Source organism: Condylura cristata, unplaced genomic scaffold, assembly GCF_000260355.1.
Source record: "Condylura cristata isolate star-nosed mole 26May11 unplaced genomic scaffold, ConCri1.0 scaffold00021, whole genome shotgun sequence".
Taxonomy (NCBI): Eukaryota; Metazoa; Chordata; class Mammalia; order Eulipotyphla; family Talpidae; genus Condylura; species Condylura cristata.
This window is the reverse complement of record NW_004567122.1, coordinates 38,176,213-38,193,722: the sequence shown is the minus strand read 5'-3', so window position 1 is coordinate 38,193,722 and position 17,510 is coordinate 38,176,213. Positions and strand designations below refer to the sequence as shown.

At 50.1% G+C, this 17,510-nt stretch overlaps 1 protein-coding gene across 1 annotated transcript; it reads left to right on the top strand.

Annotated features, from left to right (window-relative positions):
• The first annotated feature begins 11,050 nt into the window (after positions 1-11,050).
• On the top strand, positions 11,051-17,040 carry ARSI (arylsulfatase family, member I). Its single transcript, XM_004686883.2, has 2 exons — positions 11,051-11,882; positions 15,433-17,040. The coding sequence occupies exons 1-2, from the start codon at positions 11,566-11,568 to the stop codon at positions 16,835-16,837; spliced, it is 1,722 nt and encodes a 573-aa protein (XP_004686940.1). The 5' UTR covers positions 11,051-11,565; the 3' UTR covers positions 16,838-17,040.
• The last annotated feature ends 470 nt before the right edge of the window (positions 17,041-17,510 follow it).

Here is a 17,510-nt window from a genome sequence, read left to right as displayed (position 1 = left end):
ACCTCCGGGGCAGGCGGGAATCGAACTCATGCGGAAGCGGCTTTTAGATTCTCAGTGCAGTGCTTTAACCCGCTGCGCCACCAGGGAGGGCCTCTAGTGTTCTTTTAACTTCTTGGATTTGTATTTTAATTTCTATATCCAGGTCTGAGAAATTTTCTTCTACTATTTTTCTGTTTGTTTTTGCATCTCTTCCCCTTCTTGGAGACCCATTATTTTTATGTTGCCTTTTCTTTCTTCTTTTTTTTTTTAAGATTTATTTATTTATGCATACAGAACTGGGGTACAGGCCAGAGGCTCAGGGGCAGCGAGAGGCTTCACCAGATACAGAGCGGGGAGCAGAACAGGCAGATCAACAAAGTATACTACTGAGGAGAGCAGCGGGCAGGTCAGGAGAGGTCTGCCACGCCATGTGGTCACCTCCGGGGCAGGTGGGAATTGAACTCATGCAGAAGTGGCTTTAGCTTCTTAGTGCTATGCTTTAACCTGCTGCACCACCAGGGAGGACCTTATGTTGCCTTTTCTTATGATATCAGATAGTTCACAAAGTGTTTCTTGATTTTTTTTTCCTTTAAAAAAAAGTTTCTCATTTTCTCCTTCTGTCTTGATTCTTTGCAAATTTGAAACAGATTCAGTCAGGATGTGAAACTGGGAGGACAGCAGGATAGGCCAGAATTGGCAACCCATCTGCTTGGGCTCTAAAAGAGTCACCAAAAAGCCCTAAAAGACCAGGCCAAAAACCAAAACCAAGGGTTATAGCAACATAATATCCATGTATAGGAATCTATGGGCTATAGCCAAACAAAGAACAGAGAGACCTCAGGCTCCAGGAACAACTTTACAAATGGGAGCAATAAAGAACTTACTGTAGCCACAAGTGACCGGTTATCTCTCAGATATTGTCCACCAGAAGTACAAGTACAGTACCAGCTACCTGTCACCAGGAGTTCTAGACAGCACTGGCCAGTAGTGATAGCCACAACTAGTCCCCCTAAGACAGTGTCAGAGATACCAAGTGTTAACTGCTCTTTATGACATCAGGCTTGGAGATTTTGGTGCTCCTTGCAGGTGATGTCAGAGACAAGACTAGAGGCCCAGTCTCTGAGAGAAGTTTTTAGCTTCTCTTCCCTCCTCAGAAGTGAGCGGCTGGGTCTTTCTTTTCTTCTTTCAGCTTTTGGTTTTCCTTCCTCTTTTCTTCAGAGGCTGGAATGGTCTGCTTTTCAGTTCCCCAACCCTGGCTGGATATATATACTCTTTCATGGTACCACACCCAGATGTCTGCTTGGACCATTTTGTTAATCCTGTGTCTGATTGGATCATTTAACACCAATGAGCTCATAGCTTGCACCTGATTGGTCTTCTCCATGATCCAGGAAGTAAAAGTGTGGTTGCTGGGCTTTGAGGAGCAATGACCATAACTGACATAAAAAGGCAGTTGCTAGGTTCTAAGGAGCAGCTGACCCAACTGACTTGTGGTGGAGAAACAGAGTGAGAGATCACCACTGCTGCTGCCAGTTCCTTGCCACTGAGGTGGCTCCAACTGCTGAGGTGGCTGTGGTCTATCTTCCAGTTCACTGATTTGCCTCTCCATTTGGTTTATTTTACTTCCACAACTTTCTTGTCATCTCTTTGAATCATTTTTCATCCTGTAATCTCTTTATTTCCTTCCTTAGTTTATAATTTCTATCTCTGTGTTGCTTTTATTTCAGAAGATATTCAATTATATTTCCTGAATTTTCTTGTATAACTTTGATCTACTTTTCTGTATCTACTCTGATTTCTTCTTCAAATTCTTCAAATTTATGATAGTGTTACAGGGTAGCCCAGAACGGACTTGGGCTGTCTGTCTGTGGGTCTTCACCCAAGTGCTTAAAATGTAATCTTCTGCAGACACACACAAAAGGGTAATGGGTTTATTTACAAAAAGGGGAAAGGAAAAGGAACAACCTAGGGAGAGAGGGATACAAAGTAACTGGAATATCTTACCATCTCAGCTAATTTGGAGCTCTAGTCACAAACTAAAATTGCTAGCCCTCAGTCACAGGGTCTGAAAGAGAGAGAACCATTACCTCTCCAGAGAGACAGTTAGAAAACCACTCTCTATGTATCCCCCAAAGTCCCAGAATGCCTGCTTAGCTCCGCCCTTGGGTCCTGCAGTTCTCTCCTTGGTACTGCTGGGAGTTGTAGTTTTCCAACTGAGTGGAATCCAGAAAGCTGGAGTAGGGGGTGAAGCCCACAAAACTGCAGAATTTCTTTAGGACATCCTTCCCCTTAACAATAGTATACTTGAATTCTGTATCTGATAGGAAGAATAGCTCTTACATGCCTTTGTGGTTGGGTTCTGGAGATACGTTCTTCAATTCACTGTTTCTGTTTCATTTTTCCTCCTCCCCCCACCCCCCAGGACCTCACTGAACAGAGGGCAGCTAGGGGTTGCTGCTATTATGGAAGGCCCTGTGTGGCCTGCACTGTGGTGTGCTCTGGTTCCTGAGACTGGTGGCTGAGCTGGAGATCGTAAGAACTTCCTGAGGGTAGGTAGATGCTGACAGCAAAGTGCAGGTCTCTGTGACACCTGGCCTGGGCTTTGCATCTGCTCCAAGTTGCTGGCGGTTTATTGTTTTTACTTTATATTGAGCTTCAAGTCCCTGACCAGACGCAGTTGGATCTCATTCTCTTTGGGACATCTGATCCTAGAGAGACCGAGGGGAATCTTTACATGATGGAAAAACTGCCTTCAGTTTAGGCTGAAAAATGGGCCTTTCCCTATGAGAGATGTGATGAAAGCTCCTTTGGAGAAAAAGCATATCCAGGATGATCTTGCTGCTGGAGAATCTTTAACAATCAAAGTTATAGCCCAAAGGAATAAAAGCAAGCCAGATTTGATTCAATAAGTGTGCTGTTGACCCTTGAATCCTGCGCAATACTGTAAATGTATTTTCTTTACCTTATGACTTTTTTTTTTTTTAAAGATTTATTTATTTATTCATACAGAACTGGGGTACAGGCCAGAGGCTCAGGGGCGGTGAGAGGCTTCACCAGAGACAGAGTGGGGAGCAGAACAGGCAGATCGATGAAGTCCACTGCTGAGGGAAGCAGCGGGCGGGTCAGGAGAGGTCTGGCTCGCCATGTGGTCTCCTCCGGGGCAGGCGGCAGGCGGGAATCGAACTCATGCGGAAGTGGCTTCAGATTCTTAGTGCTGTGCTTTAACCCGCTGCGCCACCAGGGAGGGCCTACCTTATGACTTTTAAAATAATTTTTTCTCTTCTCTAGCTGACATTATTGTAAGAATATAATATGTAATACATATAGCATATAAAAATGCATTAATTGACTGCTTACACATCTTTGTGAAGGCTTCTGATCAACAGTAGGCAATTAGTAGCTAAGTTTTAGGAGAGTCAAAAGTTATACACAGACTTTCAACCATGCAGGAGTTCAAGGGTCAGCTACATTTGCAATAGTTGGTATTTGTCCAGTTGTAAGTGACAGACACCAACACAAACTGGCAGGAGAAAGAAAGACTATCAGTTCATGTCACTGGAGTTCAGGGTAGTTGGGGCTCTAGGTTCACATGCTTGACTGAGCTTACTACAAATCTATCTGTCTCACCTCTGCACCCATGTCCCTCTCTGTTAATGTTTGTCAGGTGCAGGCTGACAGTTCAGCAGAAAAAAGACTATCTTGTTCTCAAAGATTCAAACAAAAACATCAGAATGGAGTCTCCTTGGGCAGATTCGCATCGCCTGCCTTAACTAATCTCCTAAACTAATCTCTGCAGCCAGAACCACCTCATGCTTGGACTGCCTATGGCTGCTCCCAGAACTGCCCCACCAGTAGGTAGATGAGCTCTGCAAAGGAAAACCCAGCTGAAGGGAGAGCACAGGCCCAACCACCATTCTTCTAAAATCTGAACGTATTGCTGAGACTTCCCCTCCATGGGCTCCAGTCTCTTCCATTGCCGCTGGAGACAACGCTGAAGGGAATCTGATCCTTCTGCATCCTCTAGAGCTTCTGTGGCATTCAAATGAGCCCCTGAGTTATAACACTAGCTGACATTTGTGGAGGCATCAGTAGACCATCTGGGTCCGCACTGTGTAAACCCTTTACACGTTTATTTTTATATTTACAACAATCCATTTTGCTGATGAGAAGCAGGTTGAGAGCGGTTACAAGGCTTCTACGCTGTTGCACAGCTAGCATGGGTGTGGCCGGCCCTAAAGTAGTACCCTCCAGCATGAAGCTATATATAAACTGTAAATAATTTTACAAGTGTAAGGGATTATTAGTAATGGTCTGTACGGTTAATAATAGTAATTTTTAAAAACCCTAAAAGGGAAATCCAAATAAATTCAAACAAATGTTTGTTTAGCACCTACTATGAACTGATCACCCACCAGGGGCTCAGAAGGAGACACATAAATAACTGTGAAACAGGCAGACTGTGATCTAATAGACTCATAAACAGACCCCAGGGGAGTGTGGGGAGCAAGAGATTGACTTCACATTGGGAAGGGTGGGGAGAGGGGAACTGCGAAGGTCTCTTAGAAGAGGTGACATTTGAGTTGGGCTTTAAAGATGAAAGGCCTCTGACAAAGGGCACAGTGAGAAAACCAACTTTATAAGGGACCTGGAAGGATCTAAAGACCCTGAGCAGAGTTGAGGAGAAGAGTTAAGCACTTCTATGCAAAATAACTTTCACACCAGCAGGAGCTTCAAAAGTGATTGACTAAGTGGAGCGCAGCAGTTGCCATGGAAACAGAAGCAACCCTCATCTCTGTCATTAGCAAGCATCCCTAGCTCGATCTGTCTAGCCAGGGCCAGGAGGTGGAGGGGGCTGGGTTGCACTGTCCCTTAGAAGGAAAGCTCAGTGAGCCTGCTGCCCTGGGAGACAGATGCCTGCTTCACACAGAGGAAGAGCTGGCAGATGACATTTCATCTGAGAAGGCCAAGGGGAAGCCTCTGCCTTGAAGGACTCAGGGGCATCCCAAGGGGACATCTGAGGTAGAGGGGTTTCAGAGAGAGGAATCTGAGGGCAGGGAACAAGTGCCCAAAGTGGTGCCATCCCCACTCGGAGACCAGGGGTGGCTGGAGGTAGAGCAGTGTGGGAAGCAGCTCAATCGAGGTGCACCGGAACCTCTCCTCTTGTGTACCTATGTCATCTCCAGCCCACTCAGGCCCGCCAGGCCCCTGGGGACTGCCAGTGTATTCCAGATGAGTCGCAAGCTGGCATCTAATCATTCAAGTGTAGAGAGGAAATTGTAAGTGAAAACCCCTGTGAGAGCTGAGTGTCTCTAAGAGGGGAGGGAAATATTTCCATACAGCAGGCGTTAGATTTGAGACCAAGTTTCATGCTCTGCTTCTGATACTGGCTGTGTGACTTTGGGTAAATTGCTTGTCCTTTTTTTGCTTCTTGATTTGTCCATATGTCAGATGGACATGATGCTCATAATTTGACCTTAGGACCATGTGAGAATAAAGTGACAAAAAGGATAGGAGTCAGTACAGTAGATGCTCATAAATGAAAATATCTGCATTACAAAAAAATACAAGCTGTTCTATTATTTCCTAATTTCAATTAGATATTGATTCAGTGTTTCCCCTCCCCCAGGCAAGATCTCTTTACAGTTTGTGCTGAAAGTCTGTTTCTCCAAATACAGTAGATGACGACAATGACAGCCATAATTACAGGGCTGTGGTCCATTTACCTTCTGAGGACCCAGCGACTTCTGTGAAGGAGGAAGTGAGTGCTCTCCCCCTGAGCACCCAGCCAAGGAGCTGGAGCTTTTGACTGCAGGCAGATGGTAGAAATTAGAAATTTGGGGAGAAAGAACTTGATCAGGAGAAAACAGGTTTTTGTCCCTGAGGCTATACACTTGTAAGCTGGCTCCAAGTATAATGACAATAGACTCTAAGTATAGTAACAATAAAAAACAATAGCTACCATTTCACTGCGCTTATTATGCGCCAGGCATTGTTCTAGTACAAGCTTCACATGCTTGTCTGTTGTAATCCTCACAACAATCTCACAAGGTGGGTACTATTCCATTTGTTGGGGAAGAAAACAGAGTTTGGAGAGGTGAACTCAGGTAGCGAAGTCACACAGCTAGGAAGGTCAGAGCTGCTGCATTGAAACACAGGATTTGGCCCCATGGCTCTCAGCTGTACCCAAGATACTCTCTTGCCTTCCTGAACCTGCAGGAACTTGGAGCACTGGGAGGAAGTAAAGGGGCAAACTTGTCCGCCTTACTTTTAGAAGGCTGTCCTGATTCTCTGAGTCCCAATCTGGGGTGTGTGTGTGTGTGTGTGTGTGTGTGTGTGTGTGTGTGTTTGTCTAAGAGAGAAATTTCAGCTGACCAGTGAGGACGGAAGTTTCTGGACATCAAAACCAGAGCCCAGGATGGAGGGCTGGAGGCAGACCGGGGTCCTGTTAGGCTAATTCCTGCCAAGGCTGGCAGAGGCTATAGCGGGAACTTCTGAGAAAGTGGAGAACAGTCCTTTCATATGGCCTCCCTTTGAGCTGGCCTCAAGGTGGGACCTGGGTCGGGTGGGTGGAGGGCGGGGAGTGTGTGGAGAGGCTAGGCTGAAGTTGGGCTGGGCAAACAGATTGGGCAGCAACTGTGAGCACAGAGCATCCATTGTGTATCCCAAGCTCTGCTTTCAATAATCCACTTGGAAGAATGTTTCATTGAGCGCCAGAGAAAGGAGTCATTGAAATGCCCAGTTGGGGTCCCATGAAGGGTTAAAAGCAAGGAGGCCCCAGTGCCCAGCCTTTGCCACTCCTCCCTCACATGTTGGATTCGGGACCCTGGTCACTAAGACAGAGGGCACTTAGTAAGACCACCAAGAGAGACAGGAGCGAAGGTCAGGGTACAGGCGTATTCCTCAGAAATTTGAAAAGGGGGTGCCCCTGTATCTAGAAGGAAAATGCTTTTCTTCCCAGAACTATTTTGCCCAAATAATACCCAGAAAGAACTGGCCTTGGATCCCGGTCTGCCTGCCCACAGGGAGGGCAATTCACATGGGCAGCACTTTTCTACCTAAATCACTCATGTGGGTAATTACACAGGCCCTTGCAATGTCTTCTTTACCACCTCTGACCTTTCCATTAGTCATTAATTAATTTATAATGAATGATGCACTAGTTGGGAGTGTGGGGGTGAAAATGAGAACCAGTGAGAATCAGAGAACCAGAAAATGAGAATTACATTAGTTGACAGGGAGCCTGTGGAATTTTCTCTTGCAGAGGTCTCTGCAAGTAAAGAAGCTATTCATTAGGAGGAAACAACTTAACTGCTGGAAAGGGCACCAGAAGTGGCATTCTCTCGCCCACACCGTGTGCTTCTTTCCTGAGTGCCACTTGTCCTTTTAAGCTGCAGAGGCTTCTGGGGTTTGAGCTGGAGGGAACTTACAGTGGCATAGTGGTCTGCAAGGGGAGGGAGGCAGGTGCTAGGTTGCTGGCCCTGTGGAGCGCACTCTCCAGCAACACAGGCTCTCTCCTCATTACCCAGCTCCTTCCTCCCTCTTGCTTCTCACTGTGGGCCCTCCTCCCCCCAACCTACCCATTCCAGAGCCAGCATCTTCAGGGAGGATTCTCTGCACCAAAGACTGAACTTGAGCTATGACCTCATTCTAGTGTTTGGGATGGCTTAACTAGCGCATTCATAAAAGGAATGCTGAATAGGATTTAATGACAGTAACCCATCATTCTTTTCTCTGCTGGGCTATGATTTGGTGATGCCTTGGTCTGTTCAGATGGATCAGCTTTCTGCTCCTATAGCAAATGACCCTGAACTCCCAGGCTTTTGATATCAGTCTGATTAAAAAAAATTTATTTATTTATGCACACAGAACTGGGGTGCAGGCCAGAGGTGCAGGGGTGGTGAGAAGATTCACCAGAGACAGAGCAGGGAGCAGAACAGGCAGATCATTGAAGTACACTGCTGATGAGAGCGAGGGCGGGTCAGGAGAGGTCTGCTGCGCCATGTGGGTCACCTCTGGGGCGGGGATTGAACTCATGCTGAAGAGGCTTTAGCTTCTCAGTGCTGTACTTTAACCCGCTGCACCACCAGGGAGGGCCCATCAATCCGATTTTATGTCTACTCTTCTGTTTCTCACTAATGTTTTCACTGTGACATATATTACTATAAGACCACTGCATCACATCACCTTCATATATATCCCCTCAGAGCTGTTCCCAATATTCTTGGGTTGGAAAACTACTCATTTGTTTTAAAGAATTGTGTATAAGAGTTTAGAGAATTGTGTATAGAGTAGGTTTAGAGTAAGGAAGTCCTGTGGAACTCTCCTCTGGGATAAGGGCTTGAACCCTGACAATTATGTAGTTCAGAGGCCTTATATATTCTTTTTTAGGTCTTTGAGTTGGTCTAGCTGGTCTGGAGTTGACCTCCAGAGGATGGACTACAGGGTCAATTCAGTCAGAAGGAAATAATAGTTGTACTTTGAGAATTTTAATTCTAAGGTGGTCAAATAAATGCACACACCATTACCATGAGCCCCACCCCAAGCAATGATAAACAAATCCACCATACTAATTCATTTCTTTTACTAAATTTTAAATTTCTGCATCCTAAAAATTCATTGGAAGCAATATTTCTTGTTTTTTTTTTTTTTAAAGATTTATTCATTTATTCATACAGAACTGTGGTACAGGCCAGAGATGCGGAGGGTGAGAGGATTCACCAGAGACAGAGTGGGGAGCAGAACAGGCAGGTCAACGAAGTACACTGCTGAGGGGAACAGCGGGCGTGAGGGTCAGGAGAGGTCTGCCAGGACATGTGGTCACCTCTGGGGCAGGGGTCGAGCTCATGCGAAAGTGGCTTAAGCTTCTTAGTGCTGTGCTTTAATCTGCTGCGCCACCAGGGAGGGCCTGGAAGCAATATTTTTAAGGGTTGTGATAGTCTATTAGTTTTTCTCCTTAGTTTGGGTCAGGAATCCCTGTTACACTTGCTCTGCTTTTTGTTTCATGAGGATCCCAGTCCTTTTTGGAGTCTGATTTCATCAATGGATATCCACAGGAAGTAGCAAAACTACACACTGCCATATCTGATCTGCATTTCATGTGCAGACAGGAGTGTTTTAACGAAGCTGTCACTGGGGTTGAGTGGACGTAGACCTATGTAGATGTGGGGATAGATCTTCCCCACATAGGGTGGATATTCCTGCTGTCAATTATTTTGGGAGCAGGTAGCTTGTGAGACAGAAAGTGCAAAGGGGAGCTTAGCTGGAGAAGGCCGAAACCTGTGGGGTTTGGACTTGAGTTGGGTGGGGCTGATGGCCTCTTGGCCACGCAGAGATCTGCAGCCTGGTAGGTGCATCTCCAGAGTTCTTTCACCCAGGTGGAGTCCCCACCCTGACTCCTTGCCACTTCTCCCAGTGTCTGGAGCATGCAGAAAGAAGGTCTGCCCACCTCCTCTGACCAAGGTCTGTGACAATGCCAGGAGTGAACCACCCAAGCTCCTCTGCTGTCCAGTAACTTGTCCCTCTTTGACCTCAGCACAACCTTGGGCCGAAGCCTCCGGAAGCACCATTTTAGCAGCATTCCCCTCAGGAGCCTGTATTTTTCCTGTCTGTCCTCAACACTTCTTCTGCTGGAACAACAGGCTCAGTTTTCCCTTCTGATAAATCTGGTCACCCTAAATATGGGACACAGAGCAAACAGGAGGGGCTGGCCCCACGCAGCCCTCATTTTGAAATGCAGATTCACTTGCGCTGCTATTTTGGAGGTCTGGTTTCTTTTCTCCACACACAGTGGTTTTAAGGAAGAGGGAAGGGACCTGGGCAGAATCTTGCCAGGGGAAAGATGCCAGGAGGCAACACACCTGGGCAGTCTTTGTTTCTCAAATCTCTCCAAACACCAGCCCTTCCAGAAGTTCTGTGAAAAAGAGGGTCCTTGGTCCCACAGAATTGGGAGATGCAGCTTTACCCTCCTTCCTCCTTGGGTGCCCCATAGAAAATATTTGAAATCCTTGTAGCAAAGAAGCCTAACTGGTTTTGTTTAACTCAGTCCTCCCATTTGAAGGTGTAGTTGGGTGAAAATTTGGAAAACAATGATGCAGAGCCCAAGCCCGGCAGGGCAAGACCTAAAATACTTCTCATTTACATTAGATTTGGCCTGCTTGGTGCTAAATTTTGCTTTAAATTAGTTACTGGTACCTGACCCTTGAAACATTTCTCATAATGATGTGGCTGGCAGATTGGAAACTCTGGTCTGCATGTTTGCATCATGACCACCCTGGGCAGTGGCTGCACCTCCCTACCTGCCTCTCAGTCCATCAGGGCAGTCCTGTAGCTTTCTGGGCCCAGGAGTCCCCCAACCTTGCCTGCTCTCTGCTAGGATTTCTTCGGGTGGGACTCGGCCTGGGGGGACTCGGGACTCATTCATCTATTCATTCACGAAGCAACGTGGGTTCTGTAGACACAAGATGTACCACACAGCCCCTGCCCTCTGGACTCCAGGCGTGGGTGCTCTGTGAGACTAGCTGTGAATTGCGGGATGAGGAAAGGGAGGGTGGAGAGGGAAACCGACAGGACCACCACCTGGTTTCCTGGTCTCCGAGCTCCAGTCTCCGGTACTGGCCAAAGTCGCCCCAATTCTCCATGACTGTCTCTACTGAATCTGCTACTCAGACAGCCCCCGTGAGCCCAGGACAGAAGTCAACAACTTGCTTTGTGAGTTCCTGCCCATCTCGTGGCCTCGGTTTCTCCAACTGTGGCGTGACCCGGTTGGAACAGAAAATTTTGCGCGTCCCTTCCAGGGCTGGCACTCAGAGATGCTAAGACTCCAAGTTCCAGGAATGTCTGACCGGGCCATTTCGGAGCCGTTCTGTCGAATTCCTAGCAGCCTAACCTCCCTCCTTTCCAGGGCGGGGGCTGGAGCCAGAGGGCCGTGAGGGTCTGGGCTTCCCGCCCGGGGGCGGAGCCGCCGTTGGGCGTCCCGCCCCTCCACCTGGGGCTCGGCCGCGGCAGATGTTACAACTTTTTCGCATTCTCTCCAGTGGGTCTCCCCAGACCCGCCCAACCCGTGCCTCCCGCCCCTTCCCCGCCGGGGTCCTGCCCGCCTCCCTGCGGGGAGTCCGACAGTTCTCCGGACTGCGGGAGGGGCGAGAGGCCGGGCGGGGGGCTGGAGGGTCGAGGGGAGGAGAAAGGGAAAGTAGAAGCGAGAGAAATTAGGAGGCGGGGGAAATCGAGGGCTGGAAGGAAGAAGAGAGTCAGAGGATGGTGCAGAGCACTTTTGGGGAGCTGCCACGCCGCGTCTCAGGCTGGCCTGGCTGAGCTGCGGGAGCCGGAGAGAGAGCAGCGCAGGGCGGGCGCGCGGCGGCGGGGAGCAGCTCCCGGCGGGCCTGACCTTTCCAGAGCGCCCCGCTGCGGCCGCACTAGTCCGGCCTCGCCGTCCAGTCAGCGGACTGGGACCCGGCCGCTGGGCCACCATTGGGGCGCTTAGCCCCCTCACTGCCCCCCGGCTCGGCAGGCCGGCGTGCGGCCAGTGCGCCCTGGGCGCGCGAGGCGGTGAGACCCGGGAGCCCTGCGCAGCTGGACGCGCGGGCTGGGATGGCGATGCATGCCCTTACTGGCTTCTCGCTGGTCAGCCTGCTCAGCTTCGGCTACCTGTCCTGGGACTGGGCCAAGCCGAGCCTGGTAGCCGATGGGCCTGGAGAGGCTGGTGAGCAGCCCTCGGCCGCTCCGCCCCAGCCGCCCCACATCATCTTCATCCTCACAGACGACCAGGGTTACCACGATGTGGGCTACCATGGCTCCGATATCGAGACCCCTACGCTGGACCGACTGGCGGCGGAGGGTGTCAAGTTGGAGAATTACTATATCCAACCCATCTGCACCCCTTCACGGAGCCAACTTCTCACTGGCAGGTAGGCATGGCCCAGGCTTCCGAGGCTGCCCTCCAAGCCTCTAAATAAACCCAGTTGGTAGATTTCCTCTACACTTACAAAACTAGGTAGGTTTCAGGGCGATTTTTTTCTGCGGTGGCCTGGGTGATAGTAAGTCCTTTGCCCTCTCTGGGCCTCAGTTTCCCTACTTGCACACTGAATGGGTTGGATCATCTCTGAGGTTTTCTCCCTCTGATGTTTTAGGACACTCACACTTCATAACGTGTGAAGGAGACATCTGGTCATCCCTTTGTGAGAGGAAAGTGGCAGCCTCTAACACAGGTTTGCTCTCTGCTGGTCACTTGGGACCTGAGCAGGTCACTTTCAAAGCCTCAATTTGTTCTTAATATGGGGAGAAGAATAGTTTTGATCTTCCAAAGAAGCAGAGAAGATGGCATGTATTGCATGTAACCTGTGGGTTTCTCAGTAAATAGTAACTTCTGTGTCACTGGAGGAATTAGGGTCCCCGAACTGTTAGATGACTATATTGGAAGAAAAGCAAGGAATTTCTAGGTGAGGAGAAAGACACAGAAGTGCCTAACCTAAATGAAAGAGTACCCCCAGGCTAGTGTCTTCATTTCCCTAAGCATCTGACTTATCTGTGACTTGGGGGTGGAGGGCTAGTTGGTGGGAACCCCCAGGAGCAGTGCTCTTTTCTCCCATCAGGATTTGTCCACAGGCAAGGGGGTAAGATTACAGGATTAGAAGAGCAGAGAAACAGGAGGTGGGGTGTGGTAGGCAAACTCTAGCCACTTTAGAAGAAAATCCTTTGGCAAGGCTGAAGCTAATCCTCTTTGGACAGGGTCCAAGGCAGGCTTTCTCCGGAGTTCCTCCCCAAAGCCCTAGTCTCCCTGTTTCCTCGATTGGCAAAACTGAGGTGGGCAGGTGGGGAGGGTCTAATTTGGCACCTGTGCCCAACACCTTCAGGGTCTGCAGGAGAAGGCCTGAGAGGCCCCTAGCTTTGGTGGGGGGTGGGGGAAGTCACTGTCAAAAGTCACCTCTTCTTCCTTCTTCAGTTTAGCACTTAGTGCCTGGATCCAGGAATAGGGAGAGGGAGAAAGAGGAAGAGGGGCTAGTGGATGTGTGCCTGGTGGGAGCTGCAGTGATGGAGGTGAAGACCAGGTAACCAGTAGCATCGAGGGGAGGAGGAATCTGCCCTCCTGGAAGTTATATGCAACATTTCTCTCTGAGAGGGGACTTTTGATTTAAGCAGGGGAATGAGCAGGGCAGTGCTCCAGCTCAGTGCTCCAGCTCTGATGCTCCTGCTCCTGCTCTGAGTGTGGCTGGGCTCTGCCTGTCTTCCGCCGCCTGCAGTGGCTCCATCAGCATCTGGATGCCGGGTGCTCTCACTAGTGTTTGTTAAAGCATCCAGCCCTGTTTGGTGAGCCTGAAGAGAGCCGTTTCTCATGTTACTCACTTGCAAAGGAATCTCAGTGACTCAGAGGGGCTCATCCACTTTACAAGCCTGTATCCACGGCCCCTGTCCTTGCTAAGACTCAGCATTGAGGTTGCTTTTTGTATCAAGTCCAGTGGTTCATTCGTTGACTGACCTCAGCTAAGGGCCAAGCTCAGTTTCACTGTTTATCTGCTGTCTGGACTTCGGTCAGTTGTTGCACTTTGGGGAGCCTCAGTTTCGTCATCTGTAACTTGGGCTGAAGTTGGCTGAGGATCACTGAGACCATGGAAAGGGAAACCATGGAGAAACAGGGCTACTGTGTTTAAAACATTAACCACTTTAAGATGAGGGGGAAAAACAAAGAAAACCTGCCTCAGTGCCCATTTAGAGGTGTTAGGGGTTGAGATCTTGGCTTACCTTGGTTGTCTGGGAGAGGAGAAAAGGGTGTGGGATTCTAACACACTCCAGGCATCTTTTTTACTATGAGACTTTTTTTTTTTTTAAAGATTATTTATTCATACAGAACTGGGGTACAGGCCAGAGATGCGGAGGGTGAGAGGATTCACCTGGGACAGAGTGGGGAGCAGAACAGGCAGATTGACGAAGTACACTGCTGAGGGGAGCAGCGGGCGGATCAGAAGAGGTCTGCCATGCCATGTGGTCACCTCCGGGGCAGGCGGGAATCGAACTCATGGGAAAGTGGCTTAAGCTTCTTAGTTCAGTGCTTTAACCCGCTGCGCCACCAGGGAGGACCTACTATGAGACTTTTAAGACCTGAGTCAAGACAAGACAACACAGCAGACACATGGGGCCTTGAATGCAGTGTGGGCTGGGGAGGGTGGGATATGAGTGAATAAATGAGGAGGGCACGATTCTGCTAAGCACGAGCTCCTGCCTTGGGCATGACCTGTGTAAGTGACCCAGATCCAGAGGCCACATGAACTTGCAGTCAGGTACCTGAGAACTGACCTCATAATGTTTGGAAACTGGAAGATTTCTAGAGTGCTCCCATCTAATCAATTCATTCCTGCACAGGAGCAGCTGAGGCTTCCAGGGGGGAGAGAAGTGGCAGCGCCCTTTTGCCAGAAAAAGGTCTGGGCATCGATTCTGCTTGAATTTATGTTTAAGTTCCTGGGTCTGCCTCTGATCTCTAAGTGATCTTGGGCAACGTCCTTCCCCTCCTCTTAGTTTCTTTTAGTTTTCTCAGTTAAAAACTAGAAAACGACTTGGGTCTCTGGGGCTTTAAGATCCTGAGCATCATTCATTCATTCACTTGTCCCATCAGTAACTGAGTGTCTTTTAAACATCCCTTCAGTGTTAGGAATACACAGTTGAGTAAGTTGCAGTCTTGTTAGACCTCTTTGGGCCCAGGACTATGTATAACTGAGTATGATCCCATGACCAAGCAGGACAGTGATGTGTGCTCTTCATGCTGAGGGGACCCCCATCTCCTCTTTCATTCTTTGATGGAGCTGTGAAAAACTTTTCAGTGGACGTAACCTGTGGGATGGGCTTTGAAGGTTGAATAGAAGTTTGCCTGGAGAACAGAACTTGCTGACACTCCCTGGCTGGGGTGAGGGGGGTGTCTCAGGGACTCTGAATTCTGGAACCAAAGCCAGACACAGGTCCCACTTACAATTATTGTGTGAATGACGGGGCAAATTATTGAATTTACTGTATCGCAGTTTCCTTATTTGGGGAATGGAATAACAATGATATGCATTTTATAGTTTGTCGTGAAAATGTAGTGAGCTAATTTATATAAGGAGCTTGGCATCGTGCTGAGCACACACTGAGTGCTTGGTGTTAGCTGCTGTTATAATTGTTGTGGGTTCTTTTAGGGTTCAATTCTTAACTCCCCAAATTCCGAGATGTGTGAGCCTCAGTAAGTGGCTCGACCGTTCTGAGTATCAATCTTCTGATCAGTAAAATAGCCATGACATCTGCTTCATTTGATTTTGAGGGTTCAGTGCATTGGAAGTGCTTGGCCCACTAGGTGATAGTACTGGAGTGACTTAGCATGATGGCTGGGAGGGCCGAGTCCAGAGTCCACCTCAGCGTGAGTTTTGGGGGTTGGTTGGTTAGAGCTCAGGTTTCTAGCTCAGCTGTGCCTTCTGTGACCCCATCTTTCCCCAGGTACCAGATCCACACGGGACTGCAGCACTCCATCATCCGCCCACGGCAGCCCAATTGCCTGCCCCTGGACCAGGTGACGCTGCCCCAGAAGTTGCAGGAGGCAGGTTATTCTACACACATGGTGGGCAAGTGGCATCTGGGCTTCTACCGGAAGGAGTGTCTGCCTACCCGCCGGGGCTTTGACACCTTCCTGGGCTCGCTCACGGGTAACGTGGACTACTACACCTATGACAACTGTGACGGGCCGGGAGTGTGCGGCTTCGACTTGCACGAGGGTGAGAAAGTGGCCTGGGGGCTGAGCGGCCAGTACTCCACCATGCTCTATGCCCAGCGTGTCAGCCACATCCTGGCCAACCACAGCCCCCGACGGCCCCTCTTCCTCTACGTGGCCTTCCAGGCGGTGCACACACCTCTGCAGTCCCCTCGCGAGTACCTGTACCGCTATCGCACCATGGGCAACGTGGCCCGGCGGAAGTACGCGGCCATGGTGACCTGCATGGATGAGGCTGTGCGCAACATCACCTGGGCCCTCAAGCGCTATGGCTTCTACAATAACAGTGTCATCATCTTCTCCAGTGACAATGGCGGTCAGACCTTCTCGGGGGGCAGCAACTGGCCCCTGCGAGGACGCAAAGGCACCTACTGGGAAGGCGGTGTGCGCGGCCTGGGCTTCGTCCACAGCCCCCTGCTCAAGCGGAAGCGGCGGATAAGCCGGGCACTGGTGCACATCACTGACTGGTACCCAACCCTGGTGGGGCTGGCAGGTGGCAGTGCCTCGGTGGCTGACGGGCTGGACGGCTACGATGTGTGGCCGGCCATCAGCGAGGGCCGGGCATCACCGCGCACAGAGATCCTGCACAACATCGACCCACTCTACAATCACGCGCGGTACGGCTCGCTGGAGGGTGGCTTTGGCATTTGGAACACAGCCGTGCAGGCCGCCATCCGGGTGGGAGAGTGGAAGCTGCTCACAGGAGACCCTGGCTATGGAGACTGGATCCCGCCGCAGACACTGGCCGCTTTCCCAGGCAGCTGGTGGAACTTGGAGCGGATGGCCAATGTCCGCCAGGCCGTGTGGCTCTTCAACATCAGTGCTGACCCCTATGAACGGGAGGACCTGGCTGACCAGAGGCCCGATGTGGTCCGAGCCCTGCTGGCCCGCCTGGTGGACTATAACCGCACGGCCATCCCCGTGCGCTACCCAGCTGAGAATCCCCGGGCCCATCCTGACTTTAATGGGGGTGCTTGGGGGCCCTGGGTCAGTGATGAGGAGGAAGAAGAGGAAGAGGAGGAAGGCAGGGCTCGAAGCTTATCCCGGGGGCGTCGCAAGAAAAAATGCAAGATTTGCAAGCTGCGATCCTTCTTCCGGAAGCTCAATACGAGGCTGATGTCCCACCGTATCTGAATGGGCTGGGGGGAGGGGGAGGTGAGACCCTCTGGCCCCTAGAGGGCTTCCCCACTCAAGCCTGGCCTGCTGCTATGCAGGCAGGCGCCTAAGTCAAGTTCCCCCTGCAGGTGAATGGAGGGCAGAGAGCACCTCAATTAAATGGTGGGGAACTTGGCTTGGGGGTGAGGAGAGAGCAAAATGCAATGGGATGCCTAAATCCTAATCCTGCCTCATCGTGGTCTTGTTCTGTGAGCTTAGTGACCTACACAAACTCTCTGAGCCCCAGTTTCCTCATCTGCAAAGTGAACTCTAATGACTTTGTGACTGTGTGCTGGCCTCGGGGTATGGGTCTCTGTGGAGAACCAGCTGCCCTCACCACCTCACAGCTTATCCAAGGCCTCATCCTAGAACCTTGGGCCTCTGTGGCACTACTTAGGTGAGGGTCCACATGGAGGCACCTCCAGACCTGGACCTCAGCCCAGGCCAGGCCTTCTTGCTCTCTGAAAGGATCCCCTGAGTGCTTGAGAGTGGGGATGAAGGAACAGGAAGGAAACCTTCCTGGGACCTCATGTGGACCAGGCCTGGGGGCAGATGGCTGTGGGTGGTGGTGGGGGTCTCCTTCCTGGCCTTAATACCTGGTCCATGGTTCGATGCTGCAGGACAAAAGATGGGGGAAATAGCTGTGTTAAAG